This window comes from Cetorhinus maximus, chromosome 13, assembly GCF_964194155.1.
Source record: "Cetorhinus maximus chromosome 13, sCetMax3.hap1.1, whole genome shotgun sequence".
Lineage (NCBI taxonomy): Eukaryota > Metazoa > Chordata > Chondrichthyes > Lamniformes > Cetorhinidae > Cetorhinus > Cetorhinus maximus.
Window position 1 is genome coordinate 87217714 of NC_135891.1, and position 24849 is coordinate 87242562.

The 24849-nt window shown below is 43.4% G+C and overlaps 1 protein-coding gene across 5 annotated transcripts in view; it reads right to left on the bottom strand.

Moving 5' to 3' along the window:
- The window catches only part of sema6bb (sema domain, transmembrane domain (TM), and cytoplasmic domain, (semaphorin) 6Bb), a 584175-nt gene that overhangs the window by 33125 nt on the left and 526201 nt on the right, over positions 1-24849 (bottom strand). For all 5 annotated transcript variants that reach the window (XM_078555703.1, XM_078555699.1, XM_078555702.1 and 2 more), the window contains 3 exons: positions 24529-24660; positions 19128-19277; positions 2196-2375 (listed from right to left, as the gene is read on the bottom strand). In XM_078555703.1, coding sequence (XP_078411829.1) covers positions 2196-2375; positions 19128-19277; positions 24529-24660 — 462 coding nt within the window. The remainder of the gene's footprint in view (positions 1-2195; positions 2376-19127; positions 19278-24528; positions 24661-24849) is intronic.

The following is a 24849-nucleotide window of genomic DNA, read 5'->3' on the forward strand; positions in this document are numbered from 1 at the left end:
CACCTTCATTGCAATGTGAATCAAATGCATCTCATATCCAGGTAGAAATGCGAATTAGCTATCCTCTAGACCCCTAACTTCATTCTACCTTGAAATTACACAGACAGCTCAAAATATAACTGCTTATAAAACCTGACATTCCCAATACCTCCCTGTGAGACTTGGAGACTAAGGCCTTGATTTTCACTCCCAAGGCAGGTGTACAGTGAAATTTCCCAGCTTGCCATACCTGCCTCAGGAAAAACTATCCCAAACAGTTCTATTTCAGCCCCCCAGTGGGATGGAGTCAGCTTCACTGACCCAGGAAGCAGTGGCGATGTGGAGGCAGGCCTGCAGGGGGAACACGTCTTGGGCGTAGAATAAAAGAGGAACCTGTGGTCCAGGAAGTAAATGATAGAGCTACTGCTGGTCTAGGGAGGAGACGTCAATCAGAGGAGTCAGGTAAGCATTAACTAATTGTTGTCCAACAGGTGCGGACACAAGAAGAGATGGCCCATCATAGGCTTTCCATAGGAAAATGTAGAGATTACTACAGCCTATTCACATTGTAATGAAAGATCACACTCAACAACATTAAGGCTGAAAAAGCTTCACAAGACATGGAGATGGCAGCATTTGGGCACCTCACTGCATCAGATCAGGTTAGCCTAATGCGTCAGGGAATGACTGATAGAAAGCACATGCAGAACCTTTGCCCTTCCACCTACCCTCTTTCCACCATGTCTCAGGGTGCTGCCATGCAATGGAGCCTTTCCCATGACCCTCATAACCGCACACTGTCATGGCAGACCAGTGTGACTAAGGCAGCAGGGTAGCTTGTGCCTGGGAGCACACCATGCCATCTGTGTGTGACAGGACAGATGCCAGGCCACCCTGCATTCATGCAGCATCTTTCCCTCTCCCCACACCCCAAGCAACAGGCATTTCTGGGCTAGAGAACATGGTTCATGTATGTAAACACATTTATTATGTGTGAGACCAATCGAAGCTGGAAGCCTTACATGTTCATGTTTTATTTAACCAGAATGTCACAGAGGAGTCTAAGTGGAGAAATAGTGGGAGGGGCAGCACCTGCTTCAGTGACCAGGACCTCCAGATTCCAGTTGAGGAGGTCCAGAGATGCTGGTAAACACTATATCCAAATGGCTGGCGGAACCTGCCCACGTGACCAAGTGGGCATGGCAGGGGATAGCCTCCCGCACAGCAGGGGACCATGCCAGATCTTGGATACAATGTAGGAAGAAGTTCCACAACCTGCTGCACTCCGGCAGGGTGAGTTGACTGGCAGAAGCACGCAGAGGTCCCTGTGATGGTTCACATCTGAATATGGCGAGAGACCTGGCATATACCTCTCTTATAGCATGGAGGCTTGTATGGCACTCCTGTAGGTTCACAAGGTACAAATGTGAATGTAAACTGTGATACACTGACACATTCAAGAGCTTTGTCCCTAGTGGTATTATATAATAGGCTAACATTACTCTGTATGTTATATTCACAGGACAAGAAGGCTCATAACACCAGAGAAATGGCCTGGACTGGGGGTGGTTCCAAGAGACTATGGGCAATTCAAAACATGGCTGGAGGCAGCCATGGAGATAGTGAGGATGCCCTCCCAGCTCATTGTCGAGGATGGAGAATCACCTGTAGCAGGTGCTGAAGGTGGCAGAGGCACTTTGGAACATGGTGGCAATGGTGGAGGTGAACCTGTTAGTTCACTGAGCAGAAGGGGACAGATCAAGAGAAAAGAGAAGGTAATTCTATCAGCTGAGGCTAGATGATGCCCCGTAAATTGTAAGAAGAACAGAAGGTAAGAAGTGACATAACTTGGAGGTCTTGGAAAAGAGTGAGTTGGAGTAGGAGAATGTGAAATTAATTTGATATCAATGCAGTAAAGATGGAGGGAGGAGGGTGAAAGATTGTAAGATGGTGTGTTTTGTGTAGTGTTGAGCGGAATAAGAGAGGAAGTTTCATTAGAGTAATGACTATAATAGTTATTGATATATTACATATATACAAGAGAGGGAGAAAGAAAAAAGAGGCTGCGATGAAGAGATAGAGAATAGAAGCTAAAATGCTCTCTGAACCTTCTGAACCGGGTTACAGCTCTCTTCTCCCCTGTGATATTTACTTATCTCTTTGTGATTAATGACTGACGTCTTCTGAGTATGGGAATCGAATAAAGTAATACTTACTTCTCTGGGCTGTAGGCATCAAAATGTTCCAGAAATAGGCTCCGATTGACAAAGTTTGTACTTGCAGTTGGTCTAATGAGGAATTTGAGAATAATTCCATTTTCAGAGCCGAGGAATACCACCGTGTAATTCTTGAAGGGACCAGCCTCTGTATCCACCACAATCTTGTTCAGTCGATCCCTAGATAATAAAGAAAGACATTAGTTACATTACAGTAGAGATAAAAACTAAAAGGTTTCTGGGAATGCCTAATAAAACAGAAACTCTGCTTGTGGGTTAATTCTGCCTGTAAAACCCACAGGTATTGCTTATTAAGTTACAGCATCAAATGTTGGCCATTGTCAGATTATGCAACATACTCCTCAACACTGCGTTGAATTTGGCAGCATTTATCATCCAAATCTATTTTCTGTGAAAAAAATCTTTCATTTTATTTCGCAAGCTTTTTATTTTTCAAACTTGATGGAGTCTGTGTGTGTATGTGTGTGTGTGTGATTTCAACAGATTTAGAAATTATTCAGTAGATTTAACACAGTGTCTTTCTTTTGAATCCAATGTTGCTTAACAACTTACACCAATTCTCTAGGAACATTTAATCCTTATTTACGATGAGGAACATTTTTTGGAAGTTTCTTGGATGCTGGGCTAATTGCTGTCACAACATGATAATGATATAATCACCAATCGCTCATAAGGGATTGGGTAAACACGTTGTGGGTTCTTTCACTAATACTAGGCATATGAGAACAGTTATATATAGGTCTAAAGCTTGAAGATATCAGAGCTGTGTGTGTGTGTGTGTGTTCTGCTCAAAGCAAAAGTGAAACTAAGATTGGACCACGTGACACATTTTCCTTCTAGAGATGCCATGCTGTTATCCCTTAAAGGCATATTACAACAATTGCTTCTGCTCCCAACAAAGAAAAGTGCTGCTGGATCTGAGTGTTGAGTACTCCAACAGCAACCTGAACATTTATGCAAGGATCCACAGAACAATCCAGGAGCGTGTGGAGTTTTGAGGCCTTTCACGTTTTTACAAAATAGTCCAATCTGAGAAGATGAGAGGATAATTTCTGGCAGAATAATTTCAGATTGCTGCTAAAACTTCAGGTCAGTGTGACATTCCAGACACTGTACCTTGCAGTGCCTCTTGCTACAGTGTGTGTTGCACAGTTTGGATGGTGGATGCTCCATTCAATTTTATTATTGAGGAATAATGATGACGGGCCAAGGCCCATAGTGCAGGACACTATCAGTGTCAGAAAATGCGGCAGAAAAGTTGAGATAAGAGAAGAGGCAATGCCAAACTTAGATATTTTAAAGCCTGCAGGTTGTGCGAAAATGAGTTAGATTAAGAGACGTTGGAATGAATCTTTATTGTGTATCAGAGAACAAGAGAAATTTGAAGAAAAGTTTCTTTGCTTCTTAATTTGGTGGAGCATTTACGTGATTGAAACTCCCAGCTGAAAATAGGCTAAGGGGTAACAAATCTGAAGTTGAGATATCATGGCAAAAGAGTTTACTCTCATAATTATTCATTGAAGCTTAAGCACGGATTTCTTTTAAATAGGATGTTAGGAAATAAAAGTTTATTACTTTTCAGGAACTGTAATCCATAGGAAAGCTAAGTGTTAGGTATTTAATCTAAGCTCTAGCATTTGTGCTTGAAGGTGCTGTTACTTATAAGGACACTAGAGGCCAGTATTACAATCTTATGATGGCTTCCACGAGTATGAATCAACCCAAAATGCAAATGAACTGTGAAACTTTCCTCTGACTTCCTGAATATTGCACCTCTCAAAAACAGACAATGCTTTGCTTACCTGCCAGGGCCTCTTATGGGCCTGTTTACAGCAGACAATTCACAGATAATGCTGTGGAATGATGTCCTGTTTAGATTATTGCATGAGGGTTCCCTCAATGACACACAGTAATAAAGAATTACTTCACAACTTTTACTCTTTGTGGGGTGTCCCCTTGTTCTTTACTGGCGCCCATGCCTTGCAAACCCAGAACATGGTGCAAAACAATACCAACTTCTACTTTATGTGGTGCCTTGAACCTGAAACACAATCCCAATGTGCTTCAGAAACAGGTAGGAGATGGGAGGGGAGAAGTTAGAAGGTGTGACCTCAAGTCCTGTCAAGAGATGGCTTGTGAGGAGATAAATATAAGCCTTTAGTAGGATACGGAAATGGGATTGTGTGAAACTACGGAAGGAGTTAAAGATAAGGATGAGGTTTTGAAACAAAAACAGGGGATCTGAGGAGCTACTGTAGGTCAGCCACGGATTGAGTTGGTGGATGAACAGGACATGGTGTGAGACAGGATATGGCCAATCAACGGTGGGTAAATTGGATTTGGAGGATGAAGGATGGGAAACCAGTAAGGGGAGCAACAGAGCAGCCATGCTCAGCAATTTTGAAGGCCTGTATGAACGTTTCCACAGTGGAGCGGCAGAATGAATGTGGAGCTGAAAATACGTGGTCTTCCTGGTGGAGGGATATGGGGTCTGCAGCTCAGTCCAGGGTTGGACAGGGTGCTGAGGTGAAAAACAATGTGGTTCCACCAAAGAGAGTGCCTAGGGATAGGGATGGAATCAGTGGTGGCTTTAGTATTGCAAAAAGCTGACTCTGGACGCCAGTTAAGCAGAATGATAGTATAGAGGGGACAAGTGATGTGGTCAAGATGTCATTGATATTTATGTGGAGATTGGTTCAATGTCTGCAGATTGACATGTTGCCATAACACTATGAGGAAAAGAAGGAGGTTAAGGGTGGATTCCATTTCAGTAACAGGAGGAGGAGTGATCACAGGGAATGTTCTGACTATATTTGGATAAATAGGAGAAGAACCGGGCAAAAGGCAGTCTCTGGTAGGACTGGACAATTTGAAAGGTTGACCCTGCTGCAGGGTTGTTGAGGAGAATGCGGAAGGGTAAAACACATTAGTCAGGATCACTGATGGGTGCTGTTCATGACTCTACTTAAGGCAATTTTGGTATGAAAGAAGGATAGAGGCTAGACTGGATGAATTCAAGCAGGGAGTCAAGGAAGAGGTGAGAGTTGGAGAATTTTCATCCTCGAGGTAGGTAGCGGGAGCCCAGGAAATTCCTGGCTCCGCCTGCCCACTTTGGGTGAAAGTGTCCACAAGGACAGGGTCTTCAGTGCTGGGGGGCAGGTATGGGGTGCAGTTGGGTCAGTGAACTGGAAGCAAGTTCAGGGGCAGGGCAGCCATAGGGGTTGCTGGATGCGAAAGTGGGCTATTTAAAAGGTCCACCTCAGTGTTGTGGGACTTTGTCCCAGTTAAAATAAAACAGGTCCTCCAGCCCTCACTCCTCACACCCCGTCCAACCTAATACACTACCCATGCTTCATCCATGCCACCTCATGCCCCACCCAGTCCCTATGGCCCCCTCATACCCTCAATGCCAAGCTCTGCCCTTCCACCAACCCCCCCCATGGCCCACTATGCCAAGCTGTGGCACCTCTATGCCATTGACCCACAATACACAGTATAAAACCAATGGATCTTGTAGTGACAATAGGATGTGTAAAAAAAAAATTTTTTTAAATCACTGATTCATAACATTCCACTATGTTAAAAAAGTTATTTCACTACAGTGCAACAGATGTGTCAATCATCCAGACTTTTTAAAAGTTTCAATAGCTGAAACTGCAAGCATTTGAAATCTATTTGCCTTGTGTAAATAAGCATTGTGCTATTGACAGCAGAGGTCAGAGAGGCATAGCTGTGAATCAAGCAATGTTTTCTCTGGAACTCAGGTGTTTTAGTACTCTAATGGATGTCTGGGCTCTCAGCTAAGAATACATAATGAGCTTGGGCGAAAGCCCAGAAATCCATTGCTCTGATCTCTGCTGGGGGCAAGATCCCATTTATTTTTAAAGGGACAGGAGCACTGACAGCAACTAATTAGTTGCTGGGTGGGTGTAAAACAGTACTGAGATGAGGAGCAATTACTTCACTCAAAGGGTTGTGAATTTTTGGAATTCTCCACCCCAGAGGATTGTGGATGCTCCATCATTCAATATATTTAAGGCTGGGCTAAACAGACTTTTGGTGTCTTAGGGAATTAAGGTTTAAGGGGAGGAGGTAGGAAAATAGAGTTGAAGCCCAAGATCAGTCATGATTGTACTGAATGGTGGAGCAGGCTCGATGGGCCATATAGTCTATTCCTGCTCCTATTTCTTATGTTCTTGTGAGTGGAAGTTCTGAAGAATATTAGTCCCTGGTCAGCACGATCTGCGACAGCTGTGTTGGACAATTCCTGCATCAGTTTAATTTTTGTTCATTCTCAATATATATAGGCATCGCTGGCATCTGTTACCCTGTACAGTTCAGTAGCTTGCTTAGCCACTTCAGAGGGCACATTAATGTGATTACATAAGCAGATTTCTTTCGCTAAAGGACATTAGTGAGCCAGTTTTGCCAGTACTTTATTTCTATATTTAAACTGAATTTAAACTGCCATTGTAGGCTTTGAACTTCCGTTCCAGGATTATTAGTTCAGGCCTCTGGATCACAAGTTCAGTAACATAATCCCTACACTGCTGTACTTGTGTATGTTCAACTCATTCATAGAATATGTAGGCCAATTAGGCAGATTACAGAAAGAAATGTGTATGCCTCTTCTCCCTACATTCAGTATATTTAAGGACACTAATGCTGCAGTGACTGGAAGTTGCCGTACTCCGGTGGCAGCGCTGTAACACAAGGTTAACGCCAGTGAGATAGTGCCAAAACCTCTTTTGGGCTAGAGGGACACCTTTGCAGGTCTGTTCACTGTCCTGTTGTGGGAAAATATAAACCAGCTGCTATTTTTCGGGCTGCAGTCAGATGGTCCTCCGTTCACCCATGACAGCTAATGCTTTTACATTGATAGCCTGCCCAGTAACTTGGAGTCGTGAGTGCAGCTTAGAAATAACTGTGCACACATCCTGTTGTTTCCCTGCTTCACTGTTTATAGGACAGATCATGGAGCACCAGCAGCTCAGTACATTAAGGGACTCCTTCAATAGAGAGGTTTCTGCAGTATAAACGTGACATAAAACAAACAAGCCGGATGAGGAAGCTTACCAGGCCACATTCCTTACATTATTATAGAGATTTGGCGTTGTGATCAATTCTCTATAGTTCAATAAAAGTTACTAGTACTTGAGCTACATTTTTGTATTTCTACTAGGAGCAGCAAAGCAGCATTTCAATGCTCCCCATCAATTCACAACATCCATATAAACTACAAGCAGTGAAGCTTCATGCATCTCTTGTTGAACTATCTCCAGACAGGGCTGTTGCCTCAAATTCAAATGTGTAAGTGTAAGCACGGAGAATGACTTGATGAACCAAGGCTGCTGAAGCATACACTCTATGTAGGAACACTTCTTCCTTTTGGGATGAAGACAACTCCAGCTGGGGTTTCCATGGTTTCAGAAATCACTGGGGTCAATCTGGGGCGATGTCTGGCTTTGCTGAAGTTGCCTCTCACCGCTCCCTCTTGCCATGTTAGCTAATGTACTGAAATGAATGGGGATACATCCTCCATCACGGTAAAAGTAAGTATGGGGGCAAAATTCAACTGCAGTTTAACTTATATTGAAATCAAAGGAAAGAAGAATCATGCAGCATGTGTAATGGGTGGCTGATATAATACAACAACAGCTTGAATTTATATAGCACCTTTAACATTATAAAATGCTCCAGGTGCTATATAAAGCAAAATTTGACATCGAGCCACACAAGGGGATCTTAGGGTCACTGACCAAAAGCTTGTTTAAGGAGGTACTTTTTAAGGAGAGAAAGAAGTTAAGAGGTGGAGAGGTTTAGGAAGGGATTTCCAGAGCTTTGGGCCTAGGCATCTGAAGACTGCACCAGTGATACAGTGATTAAAATCTCCCCAATTAACATCCTCGGAATGGGAACATTGGGTCCCATTGCAAAAGAAAGGATAGATTCTGACCACACGGTTTTACATTTAAACAAAATCCAATGCCAACAGACAAGACCCATTAAAATAAAAATACTGCCGATGCTGGAAATCTGAAACAAAAACAAAAATTGTTGGAAAAACTCAGCAGTTCTGACAGCATCTGTGGAGAGAAGGACAAAGTTAACATTTCAAGTCCAGATGATTCTTCTTCAGAATTAAAGAGAAGTAGAAATGTGGTGAAACATACACTGTTTAAGGGAGGTGGGACAGATGAAGCTGGATAGAAGGCCAATGATAGGTGGAGGCAAAGGAGAGATTGCACTCATTAAAACGTGGGTCTCTGTCACTTTCAGATGCCCAAAGATTCCAACTCTACATTATGCAGTGCTGTGAAGCTTGGAAATGCAGTGAATCTGCAGCCAACAAGACTCAAAGGTAAATGCTGTGTGTCTTAAAACCCAGGTGTGTAAATACTGCAGCTAATGCTTACAATTTTTTTTTTACATATGCTGCTTTCTTGGGGAAAGAGTCTACTGGAGTTACCACTGTGACACTCATCACTGATGGCTAAGGTGTACTCTTGACAGATTACTTTTTATATTAGGAGGGAAAAGGCAAGAGCAGATATGGGGAGTGATGGTGCAAAAGGTGGTCAATATAGGGTCTTAAGCTGAAATGCCGATTAGGTCCGCAGTCAATGCAAGGTGCCATGTTGGTAAAGGAGTTGAAGCTTGCTGCTTGGAGAGGTGCCTTTGTGCAGTGTGGCTTGCCATAATCATATGACCTCTGATGTTATCCTTTGTGTACAAAGGCTTGAGAGCAGAAGCCATTTTATCCATCACTTGGAACATGGTGCCAGGAATGTTTAGCTAAAATTGAGTGGATTTTAATAGCTAGAAGAGAGCCAACTGCTGTAGGAAACAGCAGTGAATAATTGAAAGTTCAGTCTGCAGCTTTGTACAGGACATTGACTGCTGGGCGAGTCAGTATGGCTTTGAATATTCCAATATGGAATATATCTATGGAGATGAAGGCAGATTTGAAAATAAATTGGAAATTCTTCCAGTCACAATGGCAGAACTATGAAATTTCCACCGAGTTAAACAAGAAACCTGCACAAATAAGAGTAGCAATTCTGTTATCAGTGCTGGGGAATGAGTGCTACAAGCTGTATGGCACCCTAGACCTCACCAAGGAGCAGAAAAGCCAGTCTTGTGAAATTTTGGAGGCCTTGAAGACCACTTTGAACCCTCTACTTATGTTATTCATGAAGGCTACATGTTCAACACTAAGGGCTCAGGAAGACGGGGAGAATATTGATCAGTACGTGACTCCATTGAGAGGTCTAGTTGAATCTTGTTATTTTGAACAATTGAAGGATGATCTGTTTAGAGATAGGATTGTCTTAGAAACATTGTCTTAGGGGGAGATGGTGGCATAGTGGCAATGTCACTGGACTAGTAATCCAGTAATCCAGAGGCCCAGGCTAATATCTGGGGTCATAGGTTCAAATCCCACCATGGCAGCTGGTGGAATTTTAATTTAATTTTAAAAAAATTCAGAAAGCTAGTCTCAGTAATGGTGACCATGAAACTATCATTGATTGTCATAAAGACCCATCTGGTTCACTAATGTCTTTTAGGAAAGGAAATCTGCCAGCCTTACCTGATCTGGCCTATATGTGACTCCAGACCCGCAGCAGTGTGGTTGACTCTTAACTGTTCTCTGAAATGTTCAGTTCAAGGGCAATTGTAATGAGGTAGGATTAATAAGGGATCTTGTAGTTAAGGATCCTCTAGGGGGTAGCGATCACTACATGGTAGAATTTAAAATTCAGTTTGAGGGCGAGCAACTCAGATCTCAAACCAGTGTCCTCAACTTGAATGAGGGCAATTACAGAGGCATGAAGAAAGAGTTGTCTAAAGCAGGCTGGGAAAATAGACTAAGGGGAAGGTCAGTGGATGAGCAGTGGCAGACATTTAAGCAGATATTTCATAACACTCAGCAAAAATTTATCCCAGTCAAAAAGAAAGACTCGATGAGAAGGGTGAACCACCCGTAGTTAACAATGGTGGTCAAGGAGAGTATCCAATCAAAAACTAAGGCATACAAAGTGGCAAAAACTGGTGGCAGGCCAGAGGATTGGGATTTTTTTTTAGCAACCAGCAGCGGATGACTAAAAAGCTAATAAAGAGGGGGAATATTGATTCATTATGAAAGTAAATTGTCAAGAGATATAAAAACAAACAGCAAGAGTTTCTACGGGTATGTAAAAAGAAAGAGAGTAGCTAAAGTAAGCGTGGGACCTTTCGAGGATGTGACTGGAGAATTGATAATGGGGAACAGGGAAATGGCAGATAATTTAAACCAATTTGTTGTATCGGTCTTCCTGGTGGAGGACACTATAAACATTCCAAAGACATCAGATAAGCAAGGAGCTAATGGGAGGAAAGATCTTGTAACAGTCTCTATCATGAGGGACAATGTATTTAAGAAACTAATGAGACTAAAGGCAGACAAGTCGCCAGGACCTGATGGCCTGCATTCAGGGGTTTTAAAGGAAGTGGCTGCAGAGATAGTGGATGCATTGGTCAAAATATTCCAGAGCTGTCTGGATTCCGGGAGGGTCCCAGCGGATTGGAAAACTCTTAATGTGATGCCCCTGTTCAAGAAGGGAGGGAGACAAAAAAGCAGGAAACTATAGGCCAGTCAGCCTAACATCTGTCATTGGGAAAATGCTGGAGTTTATTATTAAGGAAGAAATAACAGGACATTTAGAAAAGAGTAACGCAATCAAACAGAGTCAACATGGTTTTGTGAAAGGGGGAAATAATGTTTGACAAATTTTCTAGAGTTCTTTGAGGATATAACAAACAGAGTTGATAAAGGCAATCCGGTAGATGTAGTGTATTTGGATTTCCAGAAGGCATTCGAAAAGGTGCCACATAAAAAGTTATTGCACAAGATAAGAGCTCATGGTGTTGGGGGTAATTTATTAGCATGGACTGATGATTGGTTAACACACAGAAGACAGAGAATCGGGTTGGAAAGAGCGGTGGAGTGCCACAAGGACCAGTCCTAGGGCCTCAATTATTTACTGTCTACATTAATGACTCAGAGGAGGGGGCAGAGTGTAATGTATCCAAACTTGCTGACAGAACAAAGATAGGCGGGAGGGCATGTTGTGATGAGGACATAAGAATCTGCAAGGTGACATAGACAGGTTGAGTGAGTGGGCAAAAACTTGGCAGATGGAGTTTAATGTAGGAAAGCGTGAGATCATGCAAATTGGTCAGAAAAATCAAAAGGCAGACTATTATTTAAATGGAGAGAGACTCCAAAAAAAGTGCAGCACAGAGGGATCTGGGTGTTCTTGTGCATGAAACACAGAAAGTTAGCATGCAGGTGCAGCAAGTAATTAAGAAGGCAAATGGAATTTTGGCCTGTATTGCTAGGGGTTTGGAGTTTAAAAATAGGGAAGTCTTATTAAAACAGTACAGGGTGGTGGTGAGGCCGCACCTAGAGTACTGTGTACAGTTTTGGTCCCCGTATTTAAGAAAGGATATACTGGCATTGGAGGCAGTTCGAAAGAGATTCACTAAGCTGATTCCTGGGATAAAGGGGTTGACTTATCAAGAACGGCTAAACAGGTTAGGCCTTTATTCATTAGAGTTTAGAAGAATGAGGGGTGATCTTTGTGAAATGTATAAGATTCTGAGGGGGCTTGACATGGTAGATGTTGAGAAGATGTTTCCCTTAGTGGGGGAATCTTGAACTAGGGGACATAGTTACAGAATATGGGGACACTTATTTAAAACTGATATACAAAGGAATTTCTTCTCTCAGAGGGTAGTGAATGTCTGGAATTCTCTACCCCAGAGAGTTGTGGGGGTTAGATCACAAAGTATTTAAAGAGGAGGTAGATAGATTTTTGAAATATAAGGGGGTTGAGGGCTATGAGGAGCTGACACGAACGAGGAGTTGAGGCCTGGGGCAGATCAGCCATGACCTTATTGACTGGTGGGGCAGGCTTGAGGGGCCGAATGGCCTACTCCTGCTCCTATATCTTATGTTCTAATTAGAAATGGGCAACAAATGCTGGCTTTGCCAGCGACATCTATTCCATAAAAGAATAAAGAAAAAAAAAAATCCTGCCATGGGAGCATGAATGTTGAGAGAAGAGAAACTTATTCTCAGGAAAGATTTTGACATGTGCAGAAGCTGAAGAGTATTGATGGGAGAACTGATGAGGCTTTGCACTGCATTGAGAGGCAGCCCAGGCCTTCCAAGCACAAGACAATGGAGAAAAGAAAAACTATTTACAGAAGGGCCAGCAGAAAGATCAAGGCCAGAGTACTGGATATAAATATATTGGAAGAAAAGGAAGCATGTACAGCATGGGGAAAGCAGCGCTCTAACAACAAGAAGCTGAATCACTTTGCATGTAAGCGTGTTTCTGGAAAGAAGAAAAGCAAGCCTATAAAGACGGCTGCTGGAGAGATGTCGGACGATGATTCTGACGAGTCACTCTACACTGTCAAGTCTCAAGGTAAAAAATGATTTGTGACTATTTGAATGATGAGTACAAAAGGAGAGCATCAAGTTAATATGAAGTGTCAGGTAGACACCAGTGCTACGTGCAACATCATGAACTTCGCAGACTGTTCTTGTTGTTCAGTTATGTAAAGCTGCACAAGGTGGTGACTTGAAAATGAAGCCGTTGAAGGTAAAGTTGAGGCTAAATGATGGAACGATGCTCACCCCAAGAGGACAAAACTGAGCTGAGAACCCAATGCAATGGGAAGAAAGAATATCTGCAGTTTCAAATAGTAGACACTAAGCAAAATCCTCTTGTTTCAGCAGAAACAAGTCAAAGGTTTGGACTGGTAACCCTCCATGTACCAGTAGGGGTTTGCAGTGTTTTGCATGGCACACAGCCACTGACTGCTGAACAAATCCTAAAAAATTACAAAAATGCTTTCACAGGTTTTGGGTGTCTCACTGGTGAATATCATCTTGAAGTAAATGAGAGTGTGAGACCAACTCAGCATCTTCAAAGGAGAATTCCAGCTGCCCTCAAGTCCAGCTGAAAGACAAGATAGAGTAACTGGGAGTAACCAAGAAAGTGACAACTCCTACAAACTGGATTAGCAGTGAAAAAAACCAGGAAAACTGTGCATAGATCCAAAGGACCTCAGTAAAGCTTTGAAGAGATCTCACTACCTCAATCCAACCATTGAAGAAATGTTGTTGCAACTTGCCAAGGCAAAGGTCTTTACCACCCTAGATGTGAAGGATGGCTACTGGCTTGTGAAGTTGGATTAAGGCAGAAGTTTTCTGACTATGTTCTGACGCCATTTGGGAGGTACGGATGGTTGCGCATGCTGTTTGGCATTTTGACTGCCCCAGAAGAGCATCAACACAGACAGCATGAGATAGTCAATGATCTTCCAGGTGTGGATACGATCGGAGGTGATCTGCTAGTCCATGGATGTGGAGACATAATGGAAGAAACCATCGCAGACCATGATCAGGATCTAGTGATACTGCAATACAGTGCTCAGCAGGTGAACCTGAAGCTTATTAAGAATAAACCGCAGCTGAAGATGACTGAAGTCAAGTACATAGGTCCTGTACTGATGGCTAAGAACTTCACCCTGATCCTGATAACGTGCGAGCTGTAGCAGAGATGCAGCAACCAACAGATGTGAAGATGGTGCAACAATTTGTTGGATTTGTGAACTACCAACAAAGTTCTTGCCCAATTTGTCATCAGTGTGTGAACCTCGACGCATGCTGACTGCAAAGGTTGTTCAATGGTATTGGACACAGGACAAGAAGCAGCTTTCACTCGCATCAAACAACTAGTGATGACAATGCCAGTGCTGAGGTACTATGATGTTAATGATAAGGTCACCTTGCAGTCTGATGCCAGTGAAACAGGACTTGCAGCAACTGTCATGCAGCACGGATAACCATCTGCATTTGCATCCAGAGCATTAACAAAAAGTAAACGACTATGCGTAGATTGAGAAAGAGTGTCTGACTATTGTCTTTGCTTGTGAGCATTTTAATCAGCACCTGTTTGGGAGAGACAAAATGACGACAAAGTCTGACCACAAGCCACTTCAAAGCATCTTTCTAAAACCACTTCTATCTGCTCCAAAGTGTCTGCAAAGAATGTTACTTTGTTTGGAGAGACATTGGGAAGTGAAGTACAAGCAAGGGAGGTAGATGTAAATCACTGACATGCTGTTGAGAGCCACTTTCCCTTTGAAGGAAGTCGATGATGCTGGTACAGAGTGTGAAATCTTCCAGATTCAACAAGAAGCAACAGCATGACATGCTCTGAAAGTCATCGACCCAGCAGAGAGATTGAATCTGACAGAAAGCATCTTGCTCAGCTCAAGCAAACAACATGAGATGCAGCTTTCCAAGTGTTGCAGGAAGTAGTGATGAAAGGGCATCAATGACAACCTGTTGCTGAAAGAGAGTATTGGGCATACAGAGATAAAGTGATTGCTCATAATGGCATCTTCTACTAAGGAACTAGAGTCATCATCCCCAGGGCGATGAGGAAAGAGATGCTGAAGGGCACTCATGCAAGCCATCAAGGAATTGAATCTAGTCTGAGGAAGGCAAGAGAAGTGCTCTACTGGCCAAACATGAGCAATGAGATTAAGGACCACATCAGCCAGTGCAGTGATTGCAATAAACATCAAGCTAAGCAAACTAAAGAGCCACTCATGAATCTTGACATCCCAGAAAGACCATGGATGAAGCTTGGAGTTGACCTCTTCACTGGCTTTGGAACTGACTATCTCATCACCATCGACTAGTGGGAGTTAGACAAGTTGAAGTAAATGCTTGAAAGCTCACTTCAATCATTATGGCATTCCTGACATTGTGGTGAGCAATAAAGGCTCTCAGCTCATGAGTGAAGAATTCAGGCGCTTCATAAATGACTGGGAAATTCAACACTACACATCATCTCCACCCTATCTCCAGTCAAATGGAAAGGCTGAGGCAGCAGTGAGTATTGCCAAAGGGATCATCAAAAACTCAAGTAGACAAGCACAGATGTGTACAAGGCAATCCTAGAGTGGAGAAACACACCTACTGAAGACATGGAATGTGGTCGAGTGCGGTGACTAATGTCACACTGCAACCAAACTACTTTTCCGATAGCTTTAAAAAAAACTACAGAAGTTAGGAGTGGTAACATGAGTGAGTGAAACAACAGAGAATCAAATTTCAATTTGATAAAGCTGCCAATCATTGCCAGAGCTGAGAATTGCAGAGCCGATCAGTGCACAAACATTCAATGCTCTCAACAAAAGGCAGCCCACTTGGCAACTTGGGACCTGGGGAGAGAAGTTGTCATCTTGATTGTAAATGGTAAAAGCGAACGACCAGATATATTGTCATAACCGCAGACATACGCGTACACCATAACTGGTGAAGCTGCTTCTTCATAGGAGACAGCTGATGAGGAAGATGCCATTTCACCAACTGCACAGGGAACAAAATGACCATCAGTCCCAGAGGGCCAACCATTTCCCAACAAAGGCAATGGATCAGCAGCAACAATTACCACAGCAGCAACACTCACCATGGCAGTGACATTCCCTGGAAAGCCAACATCACCCCAGGACGAGTGGACACTAGACAAACATCCAATAACAACCTGCATGTGTATTATTAGAAGACCTGAACGCTTTAAAAACTGTGTGTGCAATATGTGTGTAGGGACAGACGAAAGTGGTACAGACTAGAATGAACAAAACGTTTTCTGCACATGCATGATGATTTTCATTGTAGACCATGTACGTGCCTGACTTGCAATTGTAAATGATAGTGTATGCAGATTGTTTGTTTTTTTTCTTTTTATGTAAAGGGGGATATTTGGAAAAGTGCCTTTTGTGCCCTTTGGCTTGTCATAGGCTTGCCATGGCCATGAGACCTCTGATGTCACCCTTTATGTATAAAGGCTTGAGAGCAGAAGCCATTTCATCCACCACTAGAAACGGCTTCTCGGAGGATTGTTAAGCAGCTGGATGCCACTTATATTGTCTGCTAGCGCTCATAAAACAGACTGCACGGCACTTTGATGCCTAGCACTTGACCAAACACCCTCTCCTAACAGCAAACAGCTGATTGGCAGCAAATTATACTTAGTAGAGGATGTTGAATGTTACTTAAGGGCATATCAGCTTTAAATGTTGACTTGCTTCTGGAGGTTTGAAAACTATCTTTGAAACATATTAGGTGACTCTCTGGAACACTTTAAGATATTCCCAACACTCTATCAACGTACACTCTGGAATTTCTCTGTGGATTTTGCCTAAAATGAGTGAGCACTGTGCTGCTCCTTATTGACACTTTACAGGAGTCACCAGGACAAAGGGAGTAATCAGTCATTGGCATCTTGCAGAAGGAATGGCAGGAGGGAGTGAGGCCAAGCAGAGCAGCACCTGCTGCTGGATGAGAGTGTGCCAGGAGCATGAAATGGACTCCTTCCTCTCTGCAGTGGTAGGACATCCCTCCTCTGCCAGGACCTCCTGTGCCCTATCTGAGAACCTGCGCTCCCTCTCACTTGGTCCTTGAGCCACCCTGAAACATGCCTGTATGTGGCAGTAAGCCCTCTCCGGGGCTGAATTTTCCCACCTTAGTTTTTTTTTAATCCAGTCATTAGGATCATTTTTGGGTCACAAGCCCGATGGCTGGAATACTGGCCCTCCCCGGAGCAAAGCACGAAGAGCCCGTCTCCAGGCTCATCAATCAGTTAGGGAGAGTGGCTGGGATGACGAGGCCATTTGTCAGAGAAAAGGTTTCTAATTAAAGGGAACACGATGTGCTTCAGAGAAACTCATCAGGACTTGGGTTTTTCAGGCTGCGACAACAACAGGAATGTTGGGAAGACCTGCTCCCTGGATTTCCCACTTTTACCAAGGGAACCACCTGAGGAAGCTGAGGAGCTGCAGTGAGGTGAGCTCTCATAAGGGCAGGAGGCAGATGGCATTTTCTTCAACCAAGCAGGCATGGTTGGAAGTGGCAGGGAAAGTGAGCAGTAGCAGTGTGGCCCCTCTAACCTGGAGACAGTGGACCATGAGGATCCAGGACTTTAGGAGGGCATAAGATGTGGGTGGAGAAAAACTATCACATTCTAACATGCCCAACATTCTCCTACACAGCATGCTGCAGGTCAACACACCTTGCAGCTTCACTTTTTCCTCTCTCTGCAGGTACTTCGCCTCCGACCTGAGCAGCCAACACTCATGCTCACCCAATAGCCCTCTCACAGTCATGCTTCACAGACACCATACACAATGTTGTCCTTCATTACTCTGCACACAAGCCATTTGTAACACTCCCATCTCCATGCTTTCTTTCCTTGCAGGAGAAGAGGCCACACAAGTTGCCAAGAGTCAGGGGCACTGGGTTGTGGGATGCAGAGGGGGAGGTGGTGGGCCTCCAGTGACATGCAACTTGTCAGCCACTGGCAATGTGTGCCGCCTGCTCCAGTGTGAAGGCAGATTGGCACCATGAAGATGACAATGTCAGCAGTGACATGACATAACAGGTTGAGTCTCCTGAGGCTCAGGTGCTTGCACATGTCGGGATAGCTGGTACACCCTCTGTTGGGAGTGTCGCCTCATTCCACCTGCATCTTGGTGCCCAGTCCCTCTTCCCTGTGGAGAGGCATCTGGCTACGGAGAAGGCAGCTGGTGCTACTGCTGGAGCATGTTGCAGTGGAAAGCCCCCTGCTCTCGACCCTCAGCAGAGGGGGGTGGTGGAGCTGCATAAGTTGCTCCTTTGCTGGTCTGAAGGATGGCAGGAGGGAAGAGTGCAGCTGAAGGTGGGTGAAGTGTCTCCCAGGCAAGCAATGATAACACTCTCTGGCAGAATCTGTGCTTTGCAGGACAGCCTCACCCTGTCCATTTCTGTAGCTGTTCAATGCAACTGATCAAAGACTTCACAGCTTGCTAGTTTCACTGAATCAGTCCCTCCTGCTGTGCTCTCACCTTCCCCTTACTGCAAGGTTGAGTACACCAAGTGAAACTGCTCCGATGTTGGGCAAGAGCGATTCCACTGGTCATCCCAATCAATTGGCTCCTTAACAGGTTCAATTGGCTTCCCACTGCTGCTGGGCACACTCAACCTAGCCCTGGGAAAAGTGGGAGGAGGCAGAATCATGTCAGGATACCTGTCCTGTGGTATTTTTTCTAATTTTCCCGCCTTTCCCCCCACCTCCAAACTCACCTCCATGAACCTGGGAAAATCCTCCCTCCCTCCCAAATCTTCACATACTGCTCTGTAAAAATTGTGTCTAGTCAGCACTTCAATGTTAAACCTGCAGGGATTTGTATCTTAGCACCTCCAGACAAGTTCTAAATTATGGTAATCAATATTTAGGATTAAAGTTACATGCTAAAACAAGACTTTCAAACCTTTTGTTAGCATAGCACCTATTTCGTATCTGTTTTCAGCCTTTCACCGAAATAACTCTTGCTGCGTATTAACGTTAAAAAGGCTCAATATGAAGTTCTAAAACTTATTAGGATTACCTAGGCATGCTTCAGATGCGGTTTCATATCTGCAGCTGACAGAGACATGAAGCACTGTGAGCTGGCCTCTTGGGCAGACTCTCATGTTGCTAAGAATTCAAGAGTTCGATTGGGACCTGATAATGGGGTCATGTGGCCATTTTGCACACCCGATACCACTACACACTGATGTAAAATTGCAGTATTCCTGCTCCTTTACATTCATACATTTTTATTACTGCAGAACAAGTCAAATATTGCAATGGACAGAAGAGGGATGGGGCAGGGAGCAGGATCATGGCCTGAATTCCAATATTTTCCTTGCTGGTGATTGAAATAGATTGAAAATCTTTGATTACTAATGGCTCCACATCAGAAAGCAGAGGAATAGGGTTTCTTTTATAAAATAATTCTAGTGCCTGTGTCTTTAAGTTTCACCTGATGGTTGTCTTTATAATCCATGGTCCATGGTTCAGCGAGGGAACTGTATCATCCATTAGTGGGTGAGTCTTTACAAAGTTCAGCATCTCATCTGGAAACCCATTGGACGAATTGTATTTTGTTCCGGGTCCCGCACAGCAGCCAGGTCTGTAGTGTGGGAAACAAGAATTTAGAGAAAAAGGGACACTCAATGCACTTTTTCTCATGGCGTTGTAGGTAAATTCAGTCCATTGGGCAAAGTAAGATGTGTTGTTGGTCCACTTACACTGTTGCCCATCTGTCAGAAAAATAACATTTAACTATCTTGTGCCACAATTAAATTTTATGCATCCAGACAATCTCATTCTAGGGGAACTGATGAATTTGATGACAAAAAAATGCATCACGCCCACAGACATCTGACAATGATTACACCGTCCTAACCACTGAGAAAATACATTCACATCCATCACTGTTGTCTGCATTGGAACACGGGACATCTGGAATAAACAGTGCTCTGAACATACGAATCACGGGAAGTACATTGGAGAAAATATTTCTCTGATCTGCATTTCACTTGCTTTCTTCTGTTGGCTTTGTGCATGGATGGAGGTCAGGGATTGGAGGGCACGAGTGGGGGGAGGGGGGAGTTTAAGCATGAAGGCAGGGACAACTCCAAGCAATTCCTAGTTCTCGCCCGCCCAACATCCATCTGTGAACGGCAGGAGGTGAGTGGGAAATCCCGACCTGGGTGTCTAAAGTGCCAAACTGTTCCACTAAAAAAACCATATTATGTCATGCCCTCACTGCCAAATTTCCTTTATTTTAATTGGCAGAACTAATTTCCTCCCATTTATTTCACCTTGTTGTCGTGCCAACTTTGCTTTTGCCATCTGCCAGTGAAATCTACACATGAAAAGACATTTTATTACAATTGCACTATGGTATTTTTACTCATAATGTTATTAACTCATGGAGTACATATTACCTTTGGTGTACAAGTATCGTCAATTTTCACCTCTATTAAGGGAAATGCAGCGTTACTTCCTTCTTTTATCTCTTCTTCCAGGTACCATGTTCTCTGCCTTCTGGAGCTCTCTCCCCAACATCACCTTACCTCACCAGCAACATTTTTTCTTCAAAAGCCTGACACAAAATCTTGGACTACGCTTCTTGTCTTCCTGGCCTCAGGTGGGAATCGGGAGACAGGTCATTTCCTGAAGTCAGGATCCCGCCTCCTGCCTGACAGTGCCCACCTGCACTATTTTCATGGTGGTTTGCCAGGGATGGGCTAGATTTAGGGCCATGGGCCCTGGAAACAGCCGAGGCAGGAATGGAGGTGGTTGGATGCCGAGGCCAGCACGGTTAGAAGGCCACCACTATTCACTGGAGCATCAGCCCAGTTCTGTAAATGAATGTTAGTCGGCCTAGTTCTTATCCCTCACTTCCCCTCCACACCCTTTATGCCTTCTCCATACCCTCCATGCCTCATCCATACTCCCATTCCCACTCACCCAGTATCAGCTATGGACAGAATTCATGAGTTCTATCATAACAATGGGAAGTCTATGAGATGCTCATAAAACTGTCAAAATAAACAAACAGTCATTTCAAAAACCTCTTTTAAAAACTCTAATCCTCTTAGGAGCTCATAAAACTGATAATAAAACACATAACCACAATACTTGAAAAAGGTTATTCCTCTTAAGTGTTAATAAAGCTATCAAAATAAATAAACAGGCATTCAAAGACGTATGTATGAACATATGAATTAGGAGCAGGATTTGGCCACTCAGTCCTTCAAACCTGCTTCGCCATTCAATAAGATCATGGCTGGTCTGACTGCAACCTAAACTCTACATTCCTGCCTACCCCCGATAACCTTTCACCTCCTTGTTTATCAAGAATCCATCTACATCTGCCTTGAAAACATTCAAAGACTCTGCTTCCACTGCCTTTTGAGGAAGTGAGTTCACTACCTCTTGAGAGAAAGAAATTCTTCTTATTTCTGTCTCAAATGTGTGACTCCTTACTTTTAAACACTGACCCCTATTTCTAGATTCTCCCACAGGGGAAACACCATCTCCACATCCACCCTTCAAGACCCCTCAGGATCTTATATGTCTCAATCAAATCGTTCGTACTCTTCTAAACTCCAGCAGATACATGCCAACCTTTCCTCGTAAGATAACCCACCTATTCCTGGTATTAGTTTAGTATATCTTCTTTGAACTGCTTCTGATGCATTTACATCCTTCCTTAAATAAGGACACCAATATTGTACACAGTACTCCAGATGTGGTGTCACCAGTGTCCTGTACAACTGAAGTTTAACCTCCCTACTTTCATATTTAAATCCCCTCAAAATAAACGATAACATTCTATTAGCTTTCCTAATTACTTGCTTCACTTACGTACTAGCCGTTTGTGATTCATGCACAAGGACCCCCAGATCCCTCTGCATCTCAGAGCTCTACAATTTCTCATCAATATGCTTTTTTAAATTCTTCCTGCCGAAATGGAGAATTTCACATTTTCCCACATTATACTCCATTTGACAGAACTTTGCTCACTGACTTATCCTATCTATCTCCCCTTATAGCCTCCTTATGTCCTCTTGACAACTTACATTCCCACCTACCTTTGTTTCATCAGCAAATTAAGAAACCATACCTTCGGTCCCTTCATCCAAGTCATTTATATAAATCATAGAAAGCTGAGGCCCCAGAATTGATCCCTGTGGCACACCACTCGTTACATCCCGCTAATCAGAAAAAGACCCATTTATGGCTACCCTCTGTTTCCTGTTAGCTATCCAATGTTCTATCCATGCCAATATTTACCCTCTATGCCATGAACCTTTATTTTATGCAATAACCTTTGATGTGGCACCTTATCAAATGCCTTCTGGAAATCTATGTACAGTACATTCACTGGGTCCCCTTTATCCACAGCGCATGTGACTCCTTCAAAGAACTCCAATAAGTTGATTAAACATGACTGCCTTTTTACAAAACCATGTTGGTTCCGCCTGATTGCCTTGAATTTTTCTAAGTGCCCTGCCATAACATCTTTAATAATAGCTTCCAAAATTTTTTCCTATGACAGCACTTAAGCTAACTGGCCTGTAGTTTCCTCCTTTCTGCCTCCCTCCCTCTTTGAGTAAAGGAGTTACATTTGCTATTTTCCAATCTAATAACATCTTCCCTGAATCCAGGGAATTTTGGAAAATTAAAACCAATGCATCAACCATCTCCCTAGTCATTTCTTTTAAGACCCCAGGATGAAGTCCATCAGGACCCAAGGATTTGTCAGCTTGCAGCTTCAGCAATTTGCTAGGTACTGCTTCCATGGCGATTGCAATTTTCCTGAGTTCCTCCCTCCCTTCCAATTCCTGATTTACAGCTATTTCTGGGATGTTACTTGCATCCTCTATAACTTTAATCCTATTAACTGCTCACAAAATTGTTAATCAAAACAAAACTCTCAGCCCCTTTGACAGCTGTATCAACAACCTCTGCTGAGCTAAACCATTAGTGGTGCTTGGGGCTCAGCCTAGCATTCATAATGGGATTCTAAAACAGTGTCAGCAAAGCCTCTAGAACTGAATACATTAAAGCCTTTAAAAGTTGTGGAACAGGTAGCTATTTGTTCCAGTGCTTCAAAAGACTGAACAGATGACAGGACTGTCAATCAAAGAAAAGGTTAAATCACGGGGAAAAATTGGTACCATAAGATCTTAATCTCAAAACAGCTGAATGCAGAAGAGCACTTTATGCACTAGATAAAGCATTCTAATGCATCTGAACATTTTCACAATGTTAGTCAACTTAATAGTCACTTATTTTTAAAGAATAAAGCCATTTTATTAATCACTGTATTACAAACATACTTAACTTATAATGCACTATTACATCATGACATGTGAAGTCAACACCTTGACAATTACTTGTCAATAGGTTCCCAACTCCAGACTAGGCATCCCCCCCATGGTTCACAATTCCTGTGAAGTACCATGAGCCTTGTCTCTTAACAGGTCCGACTTCATGGAGTGCAGGGGGTCTAAAATGCCCACGCTGCAATGAAGTAGACAAGGATGGGATTATTCCATGCAGGCTGGTTACTTGCACCATTATCCCAGGGCACCTAAGTCAGGTTTAAGTTGCCAATTTCACTACAGTAAAGTATAAAAATGCTACATTAGAGCAGTGGCCCGTGCTCTTTGAGGTTCCTGCAGAGTTGCATTACTGGGGTGGAATAGGGGAAGCTAAAGTCCTTTTTTTATTCACCCATGGGATGAGGGTGTCACTGGCAAGGCCAACATATATTGCCCAATCCTAACTGCCCTTGAGAAGGTGATGGTGAGCTGCCTTCTTGACCTGCTGGGTCCATGTGGGCTAGGTACAATCATTGTGCTGTTAGGAAGGGAGTTCCAGGATTTTGACCCAGTGACAAGTGACAGAACAGTGATATAGTTCCAAGTCAGGATGGAATGTGGCTTTGAGGGGCACTTGTAGGTGGTGGCTTTCCCATGCATCTGCTGCCCTGCCCTTCTAGGTGGTAGATGTTGTGGGTTTGGAAGGTGCTGTTGAAGGAGTCTTGGTGAGTTGCTGCAGTCCATCTTGTAGATGGTACACACTGTGCCATCGGTGGTGGAGATTTAAGGTGCAGGATGGGCCAATCAAGTGGACTGCTTTGTCCTGGAAGGTGTCAAGCTTCTTGAGTGTTGTTGGAGCTGCATTCATCCAGGCAAGTGGAAAGTACTCCATCGCACTCCTGACTTGTGCCTTGTAGATGGTGGGCAGACTTTGGGGAGACAGGAGGTGAGTTATTCACCTCAGAGTTCCCAGTCTCTGACCTGCTGTTGTAGCCACAGTATTTATATGGCTGGTCTAGTTCAGTTTCTGGTCAATGGTAACCCCCAGGGTTTTGGGGGAGATGATGGCATACTGGTAATATCACTGGACGAGTAATCGAGAGACGCAGGCTAATGCCCTGGGGACATAGGTTCAACCCCCCCCACCACAGCAGCTGGTGGAATTTAAATTCAATTAATAAATCTGGAATTAAAAGATAATCTCAGTAATGGTAACCATGAAACCATTGTCAATTGTTATAAAATCCATCTGGTTTACTAATGTCCTTTAGAAAATGAAATCTGCTGTCCTTCCCAGTTTGGTCTACCTGTGACTCCAGACCCACAGCAACGTGGCTGAGTCTTCAATGGCCACTGAAAATGCTGAGCAAAGCTGCTCAGTCGTATCAATCTAATTGTGCTGAATTTTACTTTTGAGAGCTCAATGCTGACGATATTGAAAATAGAAAGTGTTTTATTCACAGCACTTCCATTTCACCTTCAGACAGACTCATTTCATTTTGTAGTGTGTTGTGTGTTCTTGGCCTTGAAGGATTCTCTTACCTTGGCTTTGGAACCAATTCCTCAGGAACTGGCGTCCATATAGACTCTGGGGATTTCTGCTCCTTGAAACGCCCGTCAAAAATGCTGGAAATCTGCTCCATGTCGAAGGCGCAGATGGCAGATCCAGGAATGCTTCAGTAAACAGAAAAATAAAAATGTGGAGTCAGTAGTCCTGCTTAAAACCTCCTTCAATTGTGTACTCAGAGGCTAAATTAAGAGAATTTGTCCAAAAAAAACTGGCCCTTTTCTTGGCCCTATGAAAACTGACGTTGGTTGACTAAAAATTATGAAGTGTTCTCCTTATCCCTAACCCCCTTAATT